The sequence below is a fragment of the Macaca fascicularis genome, chromosome 12 (genome assembly GCF_037993035.2).
Source record: "Macaca fascicularis isolate 582-1 chromosome 12, T2T-MFA8v1.1".
NCBI classification, from domain to species: domain Eukaryota; kingdom Metazoa; phylum Chordata; class Mammalia; order Primates; family Cercopithecidae; genus Macaca; species Macaca fascicularis.
In genome coordinates, this window is record NC_088386.1 from 83,127,510 (window position 1) to 83,146,354 (window position 18,845).

The following is an 18,845-nucleotide window of genomic DNA, read 5'->3' on the forward strand; positions in this document are numbered from 1 at the left end:
TATTTTAAAAATTTATTTTAAACAAAAACAAAACAAAACTAGATAAAACTACAACTAGCTGGTGAAGAGGTCTTTAAGTCTAGCTTAAATATCAAAATTATTTGTTATCCACCTAGGTTTGGAAGCTACCTTGTAGTAATTTTAAATTCTGGCTTAATTACTGATGACTTAATTCTGGATTATTGATTGACTATGGCAGCAGCCGCAACAATTTCAGGAACTTCCTGGTTATCCAACATTCATTTTCTCAGTCCAATTGAGGAGAATTGGACTGGGACAATACAGGGAACACTTGGATCGATTTGCTTCTCACTTGCCACAAGTGAGGTTGCCTGTTTTTTTCCTGTTAGGACTTATTTTATCCTCCACCTTCCTTGTTTCTGTAACCTCCGGAATGTTCGAATTTTAACCCACCAACTTTTGAGGAAAAAGCTGAATGAGGAATTGAAACTCATAATGTCCAAATTCCTATTTTCAAAAAGGCACACGAGGGTTTTTACTAAGTAATGTTTCATCTCTAGGAATTTTTTTTTTTTTTCTTTTTTTTTTTTTTGAGACGGAGTCTTGCTCTGTCGCCCAGGCTGGAGTACAGTGGCCGGATCTCAGCTCACTGCAAGCTCCGCCTCCTCTGGGTTCACGCCATTCTCCTGCCTCAGCCTCCCCAGCAGCTGGGACCACAGGTGCCCGCCACCACGCCTGGCTAATTTTTTTTGTATTTTCAGTAGAGACGAGGTTTCACCGTGTTCTCCAGGATGGTCTCGATCTCCTCACCTCGTGATCTGCCCACCTCGGCCTCGTAAAGTACTGGGGTTACAGGCGTGAGCCACCACTCCCGGCCTCTAGGAAATTTTTATAACATGAATTCCCTTTGCAGAGCCCTCAGAAAACCAAGCTTGAATGAATCTCGTTCCTTTTCCCATCAACAGCAGCACTCTCCATGCTTCTGTCACTTTGTTTACTACATTATACGGAAATAAACTGTCCACCGATCAGACTCCCCTAGGAAGCAGCGAGATTCTTGAGCACCTCATCTCAGCCATACCTGTTTCTCTAGCACCTTCCTCAGTTTCAGGCCCAGAAGATGTATTTATTCACACTTTATTAAAGTACACTGAACACGGTCATTTTAAAGAGCTATTAGAGGTATCAAATAAGAATACATTTGTGGAAATCTTTTTTACATCTTAAACCGCTATGCAAAAATAAGCTATCATTTTGTTTAATATTCTCTCATTAATACCAATGCTTGAGATTTCTGTCAACAGTTACTAATTTGCCACAAAATGTTACTTTAATAAAGGTATATATCCACAGTAACCATCACCATACAGTCTTCTCCATGCTCTAATTTTTTTTTTAATATTCTCATTTTTAGACACAGAATTTTATGGGATTAGATCTAACTCATATTACTAGATCCTTTGGTGTCCTGATTGACTAGATTTTTATATTAGTCTTGACTGGGAAGTTTTTATTTTGGAAATATGGGGAAGAAAGAGAATAGCTGAAAACTCAGATGTCTGAAGTTCTCTTTCCTCCTCACACTTTTCCTAGCCAAAGGGTAGCATCAAATGTCATAGGGAGTTGTTTTTACAACATTTTGCTCCTTGCAATAGCCCAGAGGTACTCCAGTGTTTAATATTGTGTGCTGAAAAAAAGAGAGAAGTCTTTCAGCTAAAGTTACTTGGTTTTGGACTGTTTAACACACACACACACACACACACACACACACACACACACACACATGCACTAGGTATAATAAATTTCCAAAGAAAAATATCACTTCAATAAAAACTAATTTCCCTCTACAATGGAAAAATATGGTAGATTTTTTAGATTAAAATTGAGAGCTTTAACTAGCTTAAAAAGATAAATGCTTCTAATATTTTACCTGTGATAATTGTGTATTCTTCATCTTCCTCAGAATCAGCATTAAGAGGAGCAGGGGCAAGATTAAGCATCAGGCATATGGAAACCCAAAGTGCATGTACTTTCTTCATTGTGTAAATCATCTCTGAAATGCAGAACCCATACATATCAAATAAATAAAGTGTTCATATGGACTCATTTACAGACCAGTAAACATCGTATTCGTACTTCATATGCCTATGACATTTTATGTGTATACACATACATTTCTCTGTGCATACTCAATGAGTCATACTTAAAATATATATGTAGTATTCAGAATTATCGGCAAACACATTCAGTGCATATATTTATTAATATTCAAGCAAACAGGTCATATTTCAACTTTGAAAATATAAATAAAAAGGACAGTAATTGAGAGACATGGGTAAATGCTGACCAATATGGCGAAGTATATATTAAAGTCCATTTCCATGTGCAATCTTACTTTCCACATCTTTCACACAGCTATTCTTTCTCAGTCGGAACAATAATTATTTAGGCATTTTTCTATTACTTCTTTAATGCAACTTTTAATTCCTGGCTTATCTTTACCTCTGCTCTAGTTCTTCTTTTAAAAAGGAAACACATTTTCAGAATTTTCATCTTTGTTTCCTTTAAAAAATACATTATTTACATCAATTTCCTAACCAGGTTTTCTATGAGACAGCAGACAGCCAAAACAGCAGACAAAAGAAGTGTCTGACATTGAGTTAGTCCTTTTTCCCAGTTCATTATTCCCCAGTTTAGGGCGTTATCTGATTCAAAAGAGTTTCACAGAAAAGTGATTCTAAGTGATAAGCCATCACTTTACACTCTAAGGGAAACAGATTTCAATAGGAGAGTGAGACTTTATCTGTTTCAACATTGTTTAAAGATCTATAGCCAAAAAAGCAAAAAAGAAAGAAAGAGAGACAGACAGAAAGAAAGAAAGAAAAAGAAAGAAAGAAAGAAAGAAAGAAAGAAAGAAAGAAAGAAAGAAAGAAAGAAAGAAAGAAAGAAAGAAAGAAAGAAAAGAAAGAAAGAAAGAAAAGAAGGAAGGAAAGAAAGAGAGGAAGGAAGGAAGGAGGGAAGGAAGGAAGGAGGAAAGGAAGGAAGGAAGGAAGGAAGGAAGGAAGGAAGGAAGGAAGGAATCACCTCTATTTTTTTTAAAGATGACTTCTTTGGATTTAAAGGGAAGGAAAAGTGTAATGATCATGCAACACAGGAAAATAAAAGAAGGGAACACTTGCTTCCTTCCTTTTTTCAGCCACCAGTGCCATTCCAGTCAGGAAGGAAAGCGAGATCTTATCAGCAAACATTCACAAATGCAGGGACAGATACTTCATCAAAAACAATCTAGAAAATTATCTGCTTTTGTTTGTGGCAGATCATAGCTGCAATATACATCATTGTGGGTAGTCATATAATAATGAAGTAATAAATGTCATTATGCTTTAAGTTTCATTAAAAATCACTAGTGAGATATATAACCTTTTTTTCTTACAACACTTTGCGAGTGTTAACATACATTTGATTTTTAGTCAGTAGAGATATCATATATCTTGTAAATCATACCATAAACAATTTGAATTCACAAATATATATACATATTGATATAGATACATGATTTTTGAAGAAGCTTTAAACTAAACCTCTAATCCTTATCACATTTTTGAACACATATTTTTCAGAGATTCATTTATTTCCATTTGATTCTTTGAAATATACAATCCTGCTATACTTTGAGTATAAAATACAGAATATGCTCTGCATCACACAGTTCAGGAAGCAGGCTGAGGTTGGCGGCCTGCTGAGGCCCCTGAGAGCCAGGGATCTAAATTCAGCAAGTTCCTCTCTTAAAAAATGGCGGCCTGAGATATTGCCTAAACTTAGTATTTTCGACTTTCCTTGGGTGCTGGGATTAGAAACCAACTCTGACAAATTTGGATCATCAGTTTATTTATTCTAGAATATGTGGAACAATCTGAGACGACAAGGGCAGGCTTGCATTGGTTCTCAGAAACAGCTAGAGCTGGTGAGCTGAGCACCACCAGGTATCTCTCATTGTGGCTACACTTCTTAGACAGCTTTATTTTCTCTCAGTGTGAGCCAATCTTCTCTGCATAGCATGATGCATGAACAATGGTCTGTCCTGGTTTTTAAACCTTAAAAGTTTTTCAATCAAAATAGTGTGACTACTTATCTTTATGTTCCAGGCTTAAACAGCTTGAGACTAGCTCTGATTGTTTCAGAATGAAACAAGGGCCACATTTTGGACCAATCCATTTGAGTTGGGAATTGTGGGAGACCATCATAGATTTGGTGGACCCAAAACCAGTCTGGGGTCAGGAATAACAAAATGTAATAGCATTGCAAATATTAATGGAACCTAATGGTTTGGGTGGTGGAAAGGGGACAAGTGTAACTCCCAGAAGGAGGAAATTGTTTCTTTCAGAAGGGAAGCATGTTGGACAGATAAAACTACGACAATATACCACAGCAAGCCATAGCTAAATAGTAGCGTATGTAATTAAAAACAAAGAGAAAAATAAGCAAAAGGCAAATAAAGTACAACAATTGCAAGAGGAATCAAATACCTAAATTTGTACTCAAAAATTCTGTCTGGTTCTGAGTGATACAGATTTAATGTAGGGATGAATCCATGCACCAACTTCTATATACCATGCACAAACTTTTTCCTTTTGGAAAAATCCAACTTTCTTGAAATTGGAAAACAGAGGTTTATGAAACACCATTTGTGGATCTCCTCCCCGCATAGACCAGCAGAGAATTTGCTGTAAAGATCTGCTTGATAAGCCCATAATCTTGTCTTTCTAATAGAAACATCTCCTTTAAAAAAATTGACTCTATTATTTAAAATAGTTTTAGATTTACAAAAAACAAAAATTGAGAAGAGTGTACAGAGACTTCTCATACACCTCACACCTCGTTTCCCTGTTAACATGTTACATTAGTATGGCGCACTTATCATTAATATACCAAAATTGATACATTGTTACTAACTAAAGTCCATATGTTAATCAAATATCCTTAGTTTTTCCCTAGCATTTTTCTGTTCTAGCAACCCATCCAGAATACCAAATTGCTCCAGTTGTCATCTCTCCTTAGGTTCCCCTTGGCTGTGACAGTTTCTCAGATTTTTCTTATTTTTGATGATCTTGACAGTTTTCAGTAATACTGGTCAGGTATTTTGCAGGGTATCCCCTTATTAGAATTTATCTGATGTTTTTACTCATAATTAGACCAGGGTTATGGGGTTTGGGAAAGAAGATAACAGAGTTAAAGTGCCATTTTTGTCACATTATGACAAGGATACATACTACCAACATAATTTATGACTGATGATATTGATCTTAAACACCTGACTAGGGTAATGATTGTTAGGTTTCTCCACTATGAAGTTACTTTCTACCCCTACCTTTCCATAGTGTTTATTTATTTATTTTTTATACTTTAAGTTCTGGGATGTATGTGCAGAACATGCAAGTTTGTTACATAGATATACACGTGCCATGTTGATTTGCTGCACCCATCAACCCATCATCTACATTAGGTATTTCTCCTAATGCTATCCCTTCCCTAACCCCCCACACCCTGACAGACCCTGGTATGTGATGTTCCCTTCCCTGTGTCCATGTGTTCTCATTGCTCAACTTTCACTTATGAGTGAGAACATGCGGTGTTTGGTTTTCTGTTCCTGTGTTAGTTTGCTGAGAATGATGGCTTCCAGCTTCATCCCTGTCTCTGCAAAGGACATGAACACATCCTTTTTTATGGCTGCATAGTATTCCATGGTGTATATGTGCCGCATTTTCTTTATACATTCTATCATTGATAGGCATTTGGGTTGGTTCCAAGTCTTTGTTATTGTGAATAGTGTCACAACAATCATATGGGTGCAAGCGTCTTTATCGTAGAATGATTTGTACTGGGTCAAATGTTATTTCTGGTTCTAGATCCTTGTGGAATTGCCACATCATCTTCCACAATGATTGAACTAATTTACACTCCCAACAGTAGTATAAAAGAGTTTCTCCAGCATCTGTTGTTTCCTGACTTTTTAATGATCACCACTCTAACTGACCAGTGATGATGGGCTTTTTTTCATATCTTTGTTGGCTGCATAAATGTCTTCTTTTGAGAAGTGCCTGTTCATATCCTTCATCCACTTTTTGATGGGGTTGTTTTTTTCTTGTAAATTTGTTTATGTTCTTTGTAGATTCTAGATATTAGCCTTCTGTCAGATGGATAGATTGCAAAAATTTTCTGCCATTCTGTAGGTTGCCTGTACACTCTGATGACAGTTTCTTTTGCTCTGCAGAAGCTCTTTAGTTTAATTAGATCCCATTTGTCAATTTTGGCTTTTGTTGCCATTGCTTTTGGTGATTTAGTCATGAAGTCTTTGCCCACACCTATGTCCCAAATGGTATTGCCTGGGTTTTCTTCTAGGGTTTTTATGGTTTTAGGTCTTATGTTTAAGTCTTTAATCCATCTTGAGTTAATTTTTATATAAGGTGTAAGGAAGAGGTCCAGTGTCTGTTTTCTGCATATGGCTAGCCAGTTTTCCCAACATCATTTATTAAATAGGAAATCATTTCCCCACTGCTTATATTTGTCAGGTTTGTCAAAGATAAGATGATTGTAGATGTACGCTGTTATTTCTGAGACCTCTGTTCTGTTCCATTGGTCTACATATCTGTTTTGGTACCAGTACCATGCTCTTTTGGTTACTGTAGGCTCATAGTATAGTTTGAAGTCAGGTAGCGTGATGCCTCCAGCTTTGTTCTTTTTGCTTAGGATTGTCTTGGCTATATAGGCTGTTTTTTGGTTCCATATGAAGTTTAAAGTAGTTTGTTTTTTCTAATTTTGTAAAGAAAGTCAATGGTAGCTTAATGGGGATAGCACTAAATCTATAAATTGGGCAATATGGCCATTTTTCAATATTGATTCTTCTTATCCGTGAGGATGAAATGTTTTTCCATTTGCTTGTGTCCTCTCTTATTTCCTTGAGCAATGGTTGGTAGATCTCCTTGAAGAGGTCCCTCACATCCCTTGTGAGTTGTATTCCTAGGTATTTTATTCCCTTTGCAGCAATTGTGAATGGGAGTTCACTCATGATTTGGCTCTCTGTTTGTCTATTATTGGTGTATAGGAATGCTTGTGATTGCACATTGATTTTGTATCCTGAGATTTTGCTGAAGTTGCTTATCAGCTTAAGGAGATTTGGGGATGAGATGATGGTGTTTTCTAAATATAAAATCATGTCATCTGCAAACAGAGACAATTTGACTTCCTCTCTTCCTATTTGAATAAACTTTATTACTTTCTCTTGCCTGATTGCCCCCGCCAGAACTTCCAATACTATGTTGAGTAGGAGTGGTGAGAGAGGGCATCTTTGTCTTGTACTGGCTTTCAGAGGGAATGCTTCCAGCTTTTGCCCATTCGGTATGATATTGACTGTGAGTTTGTCATAAATAGCTATTATTATTTTGAGATACGTTCCATCAATACCTAGTTTATTGAGAATTTTTAGCATGAAGAGGTGTTGAATTTTATCGAGGGCCTTTTCTGCATCTATTGAGATACTCATGTGGTTTTTTTCATTGGTTCTGTTTATGTGATAGATTATGTTTATTGATTTGTGTATGTTGTACGAGCCTTGTATTCCAGGGATGAAGCCGACTAGATGGTGGTGGATAAGCTTTTTGATGTGCTGCTGGATTTGGTTTACCAGTATTTTATTGAGGATTTTCACATCAATGTTCCTCAGGGATATTGGCCTGAAATGTTCTTTTTGTTGTTGTTGTGTCTCTGCCAGGTTTTGGTATCAGGATGATGCTGGCCTCATAAAATGAGTTAGAGAGGATCCCCTCTTTTTCTATTGTTTGGAATAGTTTCAGAAGGAGTGGTACCATCTCCTCTTTGTACCTCCGGTAGAGTTTGGCAGTGAATCTGTCTGCTCCTGGGCTTTTTTTGGTTGATAGGCTATTAGTTACTGCCTCAATTTCAGAACTTGTTATTGGTCTATTCAGGGATTTGACTTCTTCCTGGTTTAGATTTGAGAGGGTGTATGTGTCCAGGAATTTATCCATTTCTTCTAAATTTTCTAGTTTCTTTGTGTAGAGGTGTTTATAGTATTCTCTGATGGTAGTCTGTGTTTCTGTGGGATCAGTGGTGATAGCCCCTTTATCATTTTTTATTGTGTCTATTTGCTTTTTCTCTTTTTTCTTCTTCATTAGTCTGGCTAGCAATCCAGCTATTTGCTGATCTTTTCAAATAACAGGCTTCTATATTCATTTATTTTTGAAGGGTTTTTCCTGTTTCTATGTCCTTCAGTTCTGCTTTGATCTTAGTTGTCAGATATAAAAAGAATTCCTCTTTAAAAGTTTGCCTTGTTTAGCATCCTTGCTCTTTGTTCCATATTCCCAAAGCCAAACTACATTCCTTATCCTTTATGCCTCCCTGTTTTAGTTTCAGTAAACAACTTTCCCATCATTCCTTATCTACAGAGCTCACATCTGCTAGTCACTCTGTAAATTACCCCTCCCGTTGTCCACCAGTGTAATCACACCCCTGCCCCTTTCAAGTTAGCCAATCAAGTTCAGTTGCGATTGTACAGTCCAACTCCAGCTAACAGAGACTAGACACATGCCAGAAATGATAAATTCCTCTTCAAATGTTTTAGTTCCCTGTTCTTCCTGTTCTTTGTTTCTCCAGTTTCTTTAGTTAACTGTGCTATAAACAACCCTTTCCACCAGTCCTAATTTATAACTTACATCTGTTCTGTTCCCTTAGTTACGCACTCTACAACTATTCTTCCCGCTGAAACTACTTGTTCTACCACTGTAACCCACATCCTTGCTCTATTCAAATTAGCCAATCAAGATTAGCTTAGATTATACAGTCCAATTCAGTCAGTAAAAAAAAGACACAACAGTAAAAGCCCCTTGTGTTAAAAATAAAAACCCCTGCCCTCCCCTCTTGGTGTGCTCTCAAAATGGCAAGTACAAATAACACCCTTCTCCTAAGGGAGGAGACCACTCCTCATATTGTCTTATGCCCAACTTCCGCCTCCAAAGACAGAAGAAGTAGAAACTAAAAGCCAGAAATGAAATCCACAGGCAGACAGTCCAGCGTAGTGCCCTAGGCCTGGTAGTTAAAGATTGATCCCTGACCTAACCGGTTATGTTATCTATAGATTCCAGACATTGTATGGAAAAGCATTGTGAAAATCCCTGTCCTGTTCTGTTCCATTCTGATTACTGGTGCATGCAGCCCCCAGACACGTACCCCCTGCTTGCTCAATTGATCATGACCCTCTCACATGGACCCCCTTAGAGTCATAAGCCCTTAAAAGGGACAGGAATTGCTCACTTGGGGAGCTTGGCTTTTGAGATGCAAGTCTGCTGAAGTTCCCAGTTGAATAAAGCTCCTTCCTTCTTTAACCCTGTGTCTAAGGAGTTTTGTCTGCTGCCTGTCCTGCTACATTTCTTGGTTCCCTGACCAGAAAGTGAGGTGATTAACAGATGGCCGAGGCACCCCCTTAGGCAGCTTAGGCCTGCCCTGTGGAGCATCTCTGCAGGGGCTTCTGGCCAGCTTGAGTGCTGTGGATCCTGGGAGCACTCCCAGGTAGGCACTTTCCCCAGTGGAATGCCTTGTCAGAGCGGTGCATGGCAGGCCCCCATGGAGGATCAACGCAGTGGCTGAACACCGGGAAAGAACTGGCACTTGCAGTCTGGACATCTGAAACTTGGTAAGACTAGTCTTTGGAACTTGCCCACTCCATTTGAGTGGAAGCGTGGCCTGATCACCCATGGCATGTCTGTACCGGCACTGTGGTTTTTGTTTTTGACTTGACTTGGATTGCCTGATACTTTGGTTTTGCTTTTGACCTGGCTTGGATTTCTTGATACTCTGAGTTTGGTTTTGATTCTGGTTTGGTGTAAACTGTAAAAGTGTCTGTGTGCCCTTTTTCCCCATTCTTCGTTTTGTGGTGTGCGTGTGGTGTAAGCATGGTGTTTTGTCTTGAGGAAGCATGGGCGAGGCACAAAGTAAGCCCACCCTACCAATTATGTTGACAAATTTCCAGAAAGGATTTAAGGGAGATTATGGTGTTACTCTGACACCAGGAAAAGTTAGAACTTTGAGTGAAATAGACTGGCCAGCATTAGAGGTGGGCTGGCCATCAGAAGCAAGCCTAGACAGGTCCCTTGTTTCAAAGGTATGGCACAAGGTAACCTGTAAGCCAGGGCATGCAGATCAGTTCCCTTAGGTAGACACTTGGTTACAGCTGGTTTTAGATCCCTCCCACAGTGGTTGAGAGAACAGAAGCATAAGTGACTGGCAGAGGCAGGGAAAGACCAGCAGAGAGAGACAGAGAGAGAGAGAGGAAAGAGACAGAGAGGAAAAGAGGCAAAGAGAGAGAGAAAGAGACAGAGAGGAAAAGACAGAAAGACAAAGAAGGAGTCAAGGAAAGAGAGAAAGAGAGAGATGTACAAGTAGTTAAGAAAAAAAACAAAACAGGGTACCCTATTCCTTTAAAAGCCAAGGTAAATTTAAAACCTATAATTGATAATTAAAGGTATTCTCCTTAACCCCTATAAGACTCCAATAACACTTTGTTGTCAGTGTAAACAAGGGAATACCTGGAAAGCACTGAGGCCACTGATAACCCCTAGCCTTCCTGTGAAAAATCATTAACCCAGTAACCAGTGGATGGCCCAAATGCATTCCATCTATAGCAGCACCTACTTTTCTAACAGAAGAAAGTAGAAAAATAACTCTTAGGGGAAACCTCATTGTGAGCATACCTCACCAGTTCAGAAGTATCCTAGGGAAAAAAAAGGGGGGTGGGTGCAAAACGGTAGCTTACTAACTTAAAAATCTTAAAGTATAGGGGTATTCTGTTTAAAAAAAATGATGATTTAACATTAATCACTGAAAATTCCCTTAACCCAGCAGGTTTCCTAACAGGGGATTTAAATCTTAATTACCATACAAAGGTCTGACCAGACCTACAAGGAAGTCCCTTCAGGATAGAATGAAAGATGGCTCCTCCTGGGTAATTGAAAGAAAAAAAAAAGACAAAGCCATCTATACCAGTTCTAAGTTAATTTGAACTAAACAAGATCTTATTAATAGCAAAGGATAATTGAAATCCCAAACTTACAAGGTTTTCAACAAAAGTAAAGTTTGCTAAAAGTTAACAGTGTAACATGTATTACAGTAACTTGTAATCTTGTGGCCTTAGACAGTCTAGTCCACAGACATAAAGGAAGTTCACTTTGGAAAAGAATGGTTATCATCTTGGGAAAAAAAGGAAGAAAAGCGGGGGGGGGGGGGGGGCAGAATTTATGTAAAAAGAATGTTATATGGTAAATTCTTGTCCTGAAATAAATTAACTGGTTGTTTAAAGAAAGAAATGTTTGTAGTAAGTCAGAAAATTAAGGCATGTTGAAGAATTGTCTGTGAAAGTCATGAAAGAGAAAAAAAACTTATAAAAAAGAATTTATGCCAGAAATGTTGTAAAATTTAAAAGTAATTAGGCCTCCTGAATGTAAAACTATTGAATAAACAGTTTATGTGCAAGGTATATAAGGAAAGTAAAATATACCTTTGGTAAAGAGATTATAAGGAGGCATAAGAATGTGGATTTTTACCTACATTTAAAAGGTTAAAAAAAGTTTTGTTTTGAGGGTTTAAGCAAGTTTTAAAGCATTAATCGTAAAGAAAATTCTGTGTGTAAACATATTAGTTATAGTTAAAGAGGTATCATCCAGTTTTTCTGTGAACTGAACATTAAAATATAAACACAACGGGTTTTTCTTAAATCACTAACCTGCTCTTTAACAAAAATTATAAAAGGTTAAAAAGAGTCTATAAAAATCTTACCTTATGGCCCAACATTAAAATTTGAATATGTATGTCTACAAAGTTTTATTAAAACTAAGTTTAACATTAGTAACACACTAATATAAAGGTGAAATTTAGCTTATCTGGTATAAAATCATACAGGAAGCATTCTCAAATATAAGATGGTGTTTGACTTTCTTTGGTCTAAAAACTAATAAAAATAGGTGCTAAAGGAAATTTCTCAGCAGAAAGGCACCAAGGACTATAAAGTCTACTGTAGATGTCCCCACATTTAAAACAAAAGGTTAATTTCTTAAAAATTATGTACTTGGTTTATCTTCCACTTTCCTTTCCCTCAAAACTAAAAGTCTTTTAGCACATGTACCACTTCTAGAATTTCCAGTAAACTAGCACCAGCCTGAAGATCATGTTCTCATCAAAGGATGGAAAGAGGGAAAACTCGAACCAGCCTGGGAAGGAGGTTACCTTGTGCTGCTAACCACTGAGACTGCTGTTCATACAGTGGAAAGGGGATGTATTCATCACACTCGAGTCAAGAAAGTGCCACACCCTCCAGAGTCATGGACCACAGTCCCAGGGGAAACCCTACTAAACTAAGGTAAGAAAAATTTAACTCTTTCATTTATTCTATTACTCTTTCTTCTTTTCTCACTCTATTGCTGACCATCTAGTTATTAACATAACCAAGTCAATTTTGCCTCAAACTATTGCATTTAATGCTTGCCTTGTTATACCCTGTGGGGACTTGCCAAGTCAAAGACAGCTTTCTACTTCAGAAAAGTACCTCTGTCCTTCCTGACTCTCCTCAGACTGGGCATTAGTAAATTAGGACCATTTAATCCAGGGAGATTTCCATAAAGACCCCAGTGACAACCAGGAGTCTTGCCCCCCGAAGTAGAGCTTTTATGCCATAGTTGGTCCAACACTCTGTGGACCACTAAAGAGCAAGGATGGACTGTCCCAACTGGTTTTTGTAATTTCCTAAAATCATACATTCATTTTACTAGAGGATCATAGAAGTTAAAGACTTAAAACAAACTTTGGCTATTAAGCAGGTTACCAAGATACAAATGCCTGGTTGGAAGGGATCAAATATTCCGTCCACACGTTAAACATAGGCAATTGTTATGCTTGTGCACATGGCAAATCAGAGGCCCAGATTGTCCCCGTTCCACCAAGGTGGTCCTCCAGTCAACCAGGCGTAGGCTGCATGATAGCTCTTTTCCAGGATTCTACAGCCTGGAGTAATAAGTCATGCCAAGCTCTTGCTGCTGTATCCTGAAGTCCAGCACTCTGCAAGTCAGCCCTCAAAGGCCATCCAGCTTCCACCTCCCAATACTAGGTTCGCTTCTTGTCTCTCACAACAGGGAGAAAACTTAGCATTCCTTGGAGACCTGAAGGGATGCAGTGAGCTTAAGAATTTTTAAGAGCGTATCAATCAGTCAGCCCTTGTTCATCCCTGAGCTGATGTGTGGTGGTATTGTGGTGGACCTTTACTGGGCACTCTGCTGAATAACTGGAGTGGCATTTGTGCTTTAGTCCAATTGGTTATCCCTTTCACCCTGGCATTTCATCAACCAGAGGGAGGAAAAATAAGACATCACAAAGCGAGAGAAGCCCCTTATGGGTCTTTCGATTCTCACATCTGTTTAGATGCAATTGGAGTCCTATGGGGAATACCACATCAATTTAAAGCCCAAAATCAAATAGCTGCAGGATTTGAGTCAATATTTTGGTGGGTGACAGTTAATAAAAATGTAGATTGGATAAACTACATCTATTACAACCAACAGCAATGAGCTTTTCATGAGTTAAAAGAAAAACTCATGTTGGCCCCAACCCTGGGGCTACCTGACCAGACAAAACCTTTTACACTATATATGTCAAACAGAGGGAAAAAAAATGGCAGTTAGAGTTTTGACCCAGATCATGGGGCCCTGGCTGAGGCTAGTGGCCTACCTCTATAAACAACTAGATGGCATTTTTAAGAGTTGGCCCTCATGTTTGAGGGCCTTGGCAGAAACAGCCCTGCTAGCACAAGAAGCAGATAAGCTAACTCTTGGGCAAAACCTAAAGATAAAGGGCCCCCATGCTGTGGTGACTTTAATAAATACCAAAGGACATCATTGACTAATGAATACTAGACTAACTAGATACCGAAGCTTGCTCTGTGAAAATCCCCGTATGACCATTGAAGTTTGCAACACCCTAAACCCCGCCACCTTGCTCCCGATATCAGAGAGCCCAGTTAAACATAACTGTGTAGAGGTGTTGGACTCAGTTTATTCTAGCAGGCCCAACCTCTGAGACCATCCTTGAACATCGGTAGATTGGGAGCTGCACGTGGACGGGAGCAGCTTCGCCAACCCCTGCAAAGTGACTCTGAAGAAGATGACAAGCCCTGCTCCAGTCACATCTGGAAGCTGACTGGTCAATGCATGGCCGAAGCATGCAGAAACTCATCGCGGGACTCATTTTCCTTAAAATTTGGACTTGTACAGTAAGGACTTCAACTGACCTTCCCCAGATGGAGGACTCTTCCCAGTATATACATCAAGTCACTGCGGTACGACAAAAGGTGGCTACAGTCCTATTATTTTATGGTTATTATAAGTGTACCAGGACTCTCAAAGGAAGTTGTTTGTATAATGCTATTCTATACAAGGTATATAGCCCTGGAAGTGACCAGCCTGATGTGTGCTATAACCCATCCTTTTTCCTACTGCCCATAAAAACAGGTGCACTTCTAGGCTTCCCAGTCTATGCTTTCCGAGAAGAGAGAAACATAGCTATAGATGATTGGAAAGATGATGAGTGGCCCCCTGAAAAAATCATGCAGTACTATGGGCCTGCCACTTAGGCACAAGATGGCTTGTGGGGATACCGAACCCCCATTTGTATGCTCAAATGAATCATATGGTTACAAGCTTAGAAATAATTAATAAAACGGACAGAGCTTTAACTGTTTTAGCCCAGCAAAAACCTAGATGAGAAATGCTCTATCAAAATAGACTAGCCCTAGACTACTTGCTAGCAGCTGAAGGAGTAGTCTGTGGAAAGTCTAACCTAACCAATGCTGTTTGCTCATAAATGATCAAGGCAGGTAGTTGAAGACACAGTTGAAGAAATGACAAAACTGGCACGTGTCCGTGCAAGTGTGGCATGGATTTAATCCTGGGGTCATGTTTGGAAAATGGTTTCCAGCACTAGGAGGATTTAAAATTCTTATAATAAAAATTATAATAGTAATAGGAACCTGTTTACTACTCCCTTGTTTGCTACCTGTACTCCTACAAGTAATAAAAAGCTTCATCACTACCTTAGTTTACCAAAATGCTTCAGCACAAGTGTACTATATGAATCACTATTGATCTGTCTTGCAAGAAGACATGGGTCGTGAGGATGAAAGTGAGAACTCCCACTAATGAATGAGGTTCTCCAAATGGGGGGGAATAAGGGAAGAGACCACACCTCATATTGTCTTCTGCCCAATTTCTGTCTCCAAAGAAAGAAGAAGTAAAAACTAAAAGACAGAAATGAAATCCACGGGCAGACAGCCCAGTGCCACGCCCTGGGCCTGGTAGTTAAAGGTTGACCCCTGGCCAAACCGGTCATGTTATCTATAGATTCCAGACATTGTATGGAAAAGTGTTGTGAAAATCCCTGTCCTGTTCCATTCCATTCTGATTACCGGTGCATGCAGCCCCCAGTCACGTACCCACTGCTTGCTCAATTTATCACAACCATCTCACTTGGACCCTCTTAGAGTTGTAAGCCCTTAAAAGGGACAGGAATTGCTCACTTGGGGAGCTCAGCTTTTGAGATGCAAGTCTGCTGAAGTTCCTGGCCAAATAAAGCTCCTTCCTTCTTTAACCCGATGTATGAGGAGTTTTGTCTGTGGCTTGTCCTGCTACACTACAAAAGTAAAATTGCCTTACTAAATAATCTTTTACTGAGGGCCAATTTTCTTCACAGCACCAAGCACTTGTTTCTAACATTAGTTATTTCTTGTCTTCTGCTAGCTTTTGAATTTGTTTGCTCTTGCTTCTCTAGTTCTTTTAATTGTGATGTCAGGGTGTCGATTTTAGAACTTTCCTGCTTTCTCTTGTGGGCATTTAGTGATATAAATTTCCCACTAAACACTGCTTTAGCTGTGTCCAAGAGATTCTTGTATGTTGTGTCTTTGCTCTCATTGGTTTGAAAGAACTTATTTATTTCTGCCTTAATTTTGATATTTACCCAATAGTCATTTAGGAGAAGATTGTTCAGTTTCCATGTAGTTGTGCGGTTTGAGTTTCTTAATCCTGAGTTCTAATTTGATTGCACTGTGGTCTGAGAGACTGTTTGTTATGATTTCCATTCTTTTGCATTTGCTGAGGAGTGTTTTACATTCAATTATGTGGCTAATTTAAAAATAAGTGTAATGTGGTGCTGAGAAGAACGTATATTCTGTTGATTTGGGGTTGAGAGTTCTGTAGATGTCTATTAGATCCACTTGGTCCAGAGCTGAGTTCAAGTGCTAAATATCCTTGTTAATTTTCTGTCTTGTTGATCTAATATTGAAAATGGGGTGTTTAAGTCTCCTACTATTATTGTTTGGGAGTCTAAATCTCTTTGTAGGTCTCTAAGAACTTGCTTTATGAATCTGGGTGCTCCTGTATTGGGTGCATATGTATTTAGGATAATTAGCTCTTCTTGTTTCATTGATCCCTTTACCATTATGTAATGCCTTTCTTTGACTCTTTTGATCTTTTTTGATTTAAAGTCTGTTTTGTCAGAGACTGGGAATGCAACCCCTGCTTTGTTTTGGTTTCCATTTGCTTGGTCAATATTCTTCCATCCTTTTATTTTGAGCCTATGTGTACTTTGTGCTTGACATGGGTCTCCTGAATACAGCATACCAATGGGTCTTGACTCTCTATCCAATTTGCCAGTCTGTGCCTTTTAATTGGGGCATTTAGCCTATTTACATTTAAGGTTAATACTGCTATGTGTGAAACTGAGCCTGTCATTATAATGCTAGCTGGGTATCCTTACTATTAGTTGATGCAGTTTCTTCAGAGTGTTGTTGGTTTTTACAATTTGCTATGTTCTTGCAGTGGCTGGTACTGATTGTCCTTTACATGTTTAGTGCTCCTAGAGGAGCTCTTTTAAGGCAGGCCTGGTGGTGACAAAATTTCTCAGCATTTGCTTGTCTGTAAAGGAGTTTATTTATCTTTCCCTTATGAAGCTTAGTTTGGCTGGATATGAAATTCTAGGTTGAAAATTCTTTTCCTTATGAATGTTGAATATTGGCCCCACTCTCTTCTGGCCCGTACGGTTTCTGCAGAAATCCGCTGTTACTCTGATGGGCTTTGCTTTGTGGGTAACCCAACCTTTCCCTCTGGCTGCCCTTAACATTTTTTCCTTTATTTCAACCTGATGATTATGTGTCTTTGGGTTGCTCTTCTCAAGGAGCATCTTTGTGGCATTTTCTGTATTTCCTGAATTTGAATGTTGGCCTGTCTTGCTAGGTTGGGGAAGTTCTACTGGATAATATCCTGAAGAGTGCTTTCCAACTCCTTTCCATTCTCCCAGTCACTTTCAGGTACACCAATCAAACATAGATTTGGTCTTTTCATACAGTCTCATATTTCTTAGAGGCTTTATTCATTCTCCTTTTTCATTCTTTTTTCTCTAATTTTGTCTTCGTGCTTTATTTCCTTAAGTTGATCTTCAATCTCTGATATCCTTTCTTCTGTTCAATACACTCACCTAATGATACTTGTGTATGCTTCACGAAGTTCTCATGCTGTGTTTTTCAGCTCCATCAGGTCATTTATGTTCTTCTCTAAACTGGTTATTCTAGTTAGCAATTTCTACAACTTTTTTTTAAGGTTCTTTGCTTCCTTGCATTTGGTTAGAACACGCTCCCTTAGCTTGGAGGAGTTTGCTATTATCCACCTGCTGAAGTCTACTTCTGTCAATTCATCAAACTCATTCTCTGTCCAGTTTTTTTCCCTTGCTGGCAAGGAGTGTGATCTGTTGGAGGAGAAGAGGTATTCTTGTTCTTGTAATTTTCAGCTTTTTTGCGCTGGCTTTTCCTCATCTTCTTGGATTTACCTACGTCTGGTCTCTGATATTGGTGACCTTCAGATGGGGTTTCTGTCTGGACATCCTTTTTGTTGATATTGATGCTATTCCTTTCTGTTTGTTAGTTTTCCTTCTGAAAGTCAGGCCCCTCTGCTGCAGTGCACGTCTGCTGGAGTTTGCTTGAGGTCTACTCCAGACCCTGTTTGCCTGGGTATCAGCAGCAGAGGCTGCAGAATAGCAAAGATTGCTGCTTGTTACTTCCTCTGGAAGCTTTAACCCAGAGGGGCACCTGGCAGATGCCAGCTGGAATTGTCCTGTATTAGGTGTCCCTTGGCCCCTGCTGGGACATGTCTCCCAGTCAGGAGACACAGGGGTCAGTGACCCACTTGAGGAGGAGGTCTGTCCCTTATCAGAGCTCGAGTGGTGTGCTGGGAGATCCTCTGCTCTCTTCAGAGCTGGTCAGCAGAGATGTTTAAGTCGGCTGAAGCTGAGCCCACAGCTGCCCCTTCCCCCAGGTGTTCTGTCTCAGGGAGATGGGAGTTTGATCTATAAGCCCCTGACTGGGGCTGCTGCCTTTTTTTCAGAGATTCCCTGCCCAGAGACGAGGAATCTAGAGAGGCAGTCTGTTTACAGAGGCTTTGCTGAGCTGCAGTGGGCTCCGCCCAGTTGGAACTCCCCTGAGGCTTTGTTTACACTGTGAGGGGAAAACCAGGTCTCAGTAATGGCAGATGCCCATCCCCGCACCAAGCTAGTGCATCCCAGGTCGACTTCAAACTGCTATACTGGCAGCAAGAATTTCAAGCCAATGAATGTTAGTTTGCTGGGCTCTGTAGGGGGTGGAATCCGCTGAGCTAGACCACTTGGCTCCCTGGCTTCAGCCCCCTTTCAAGGGGAGTGAACAGTTCTGTCTCACTGGCATTCCAAGCACCACGGGGGTATGAAAAAACACTCCTACAGCTGACTTGGTGTCTGCCCAAACCACCACCTGT

At 39.5% G+C, this 18,845-nt stretch overlaps 1 protein-coding gene across 7 annotated transcripts in view; it reads right to left on the reverse strand.

Annotated features, from left to right (window-relative positions):
* TFPI (tissue factor pathway inhibitor) overlaps positions 1 to 18,845 on the reverse strand; it is a 105,157-nt gene that overhangs the window by 49,469 nt on the left and 36,843 nt on the right. For all 7 annotated transcript variants that reach the window (XM_005573682.4, XM_015432467.3, XM_065525745.1 and 4 more), the window contains one exon: positions 1,892 to 2,014. In XM_005573682.4, coding sequence (XP_005573739.2) covers positions 1,892 to 2,012 — 121 coding nt within the window. In that variant the 5' untranslated portion in view covers positions 2,013 to 2,014. The remainder of the gene's footprint in view (positions 1 to 1,891; positions 2,015 to 18,845) is intronic.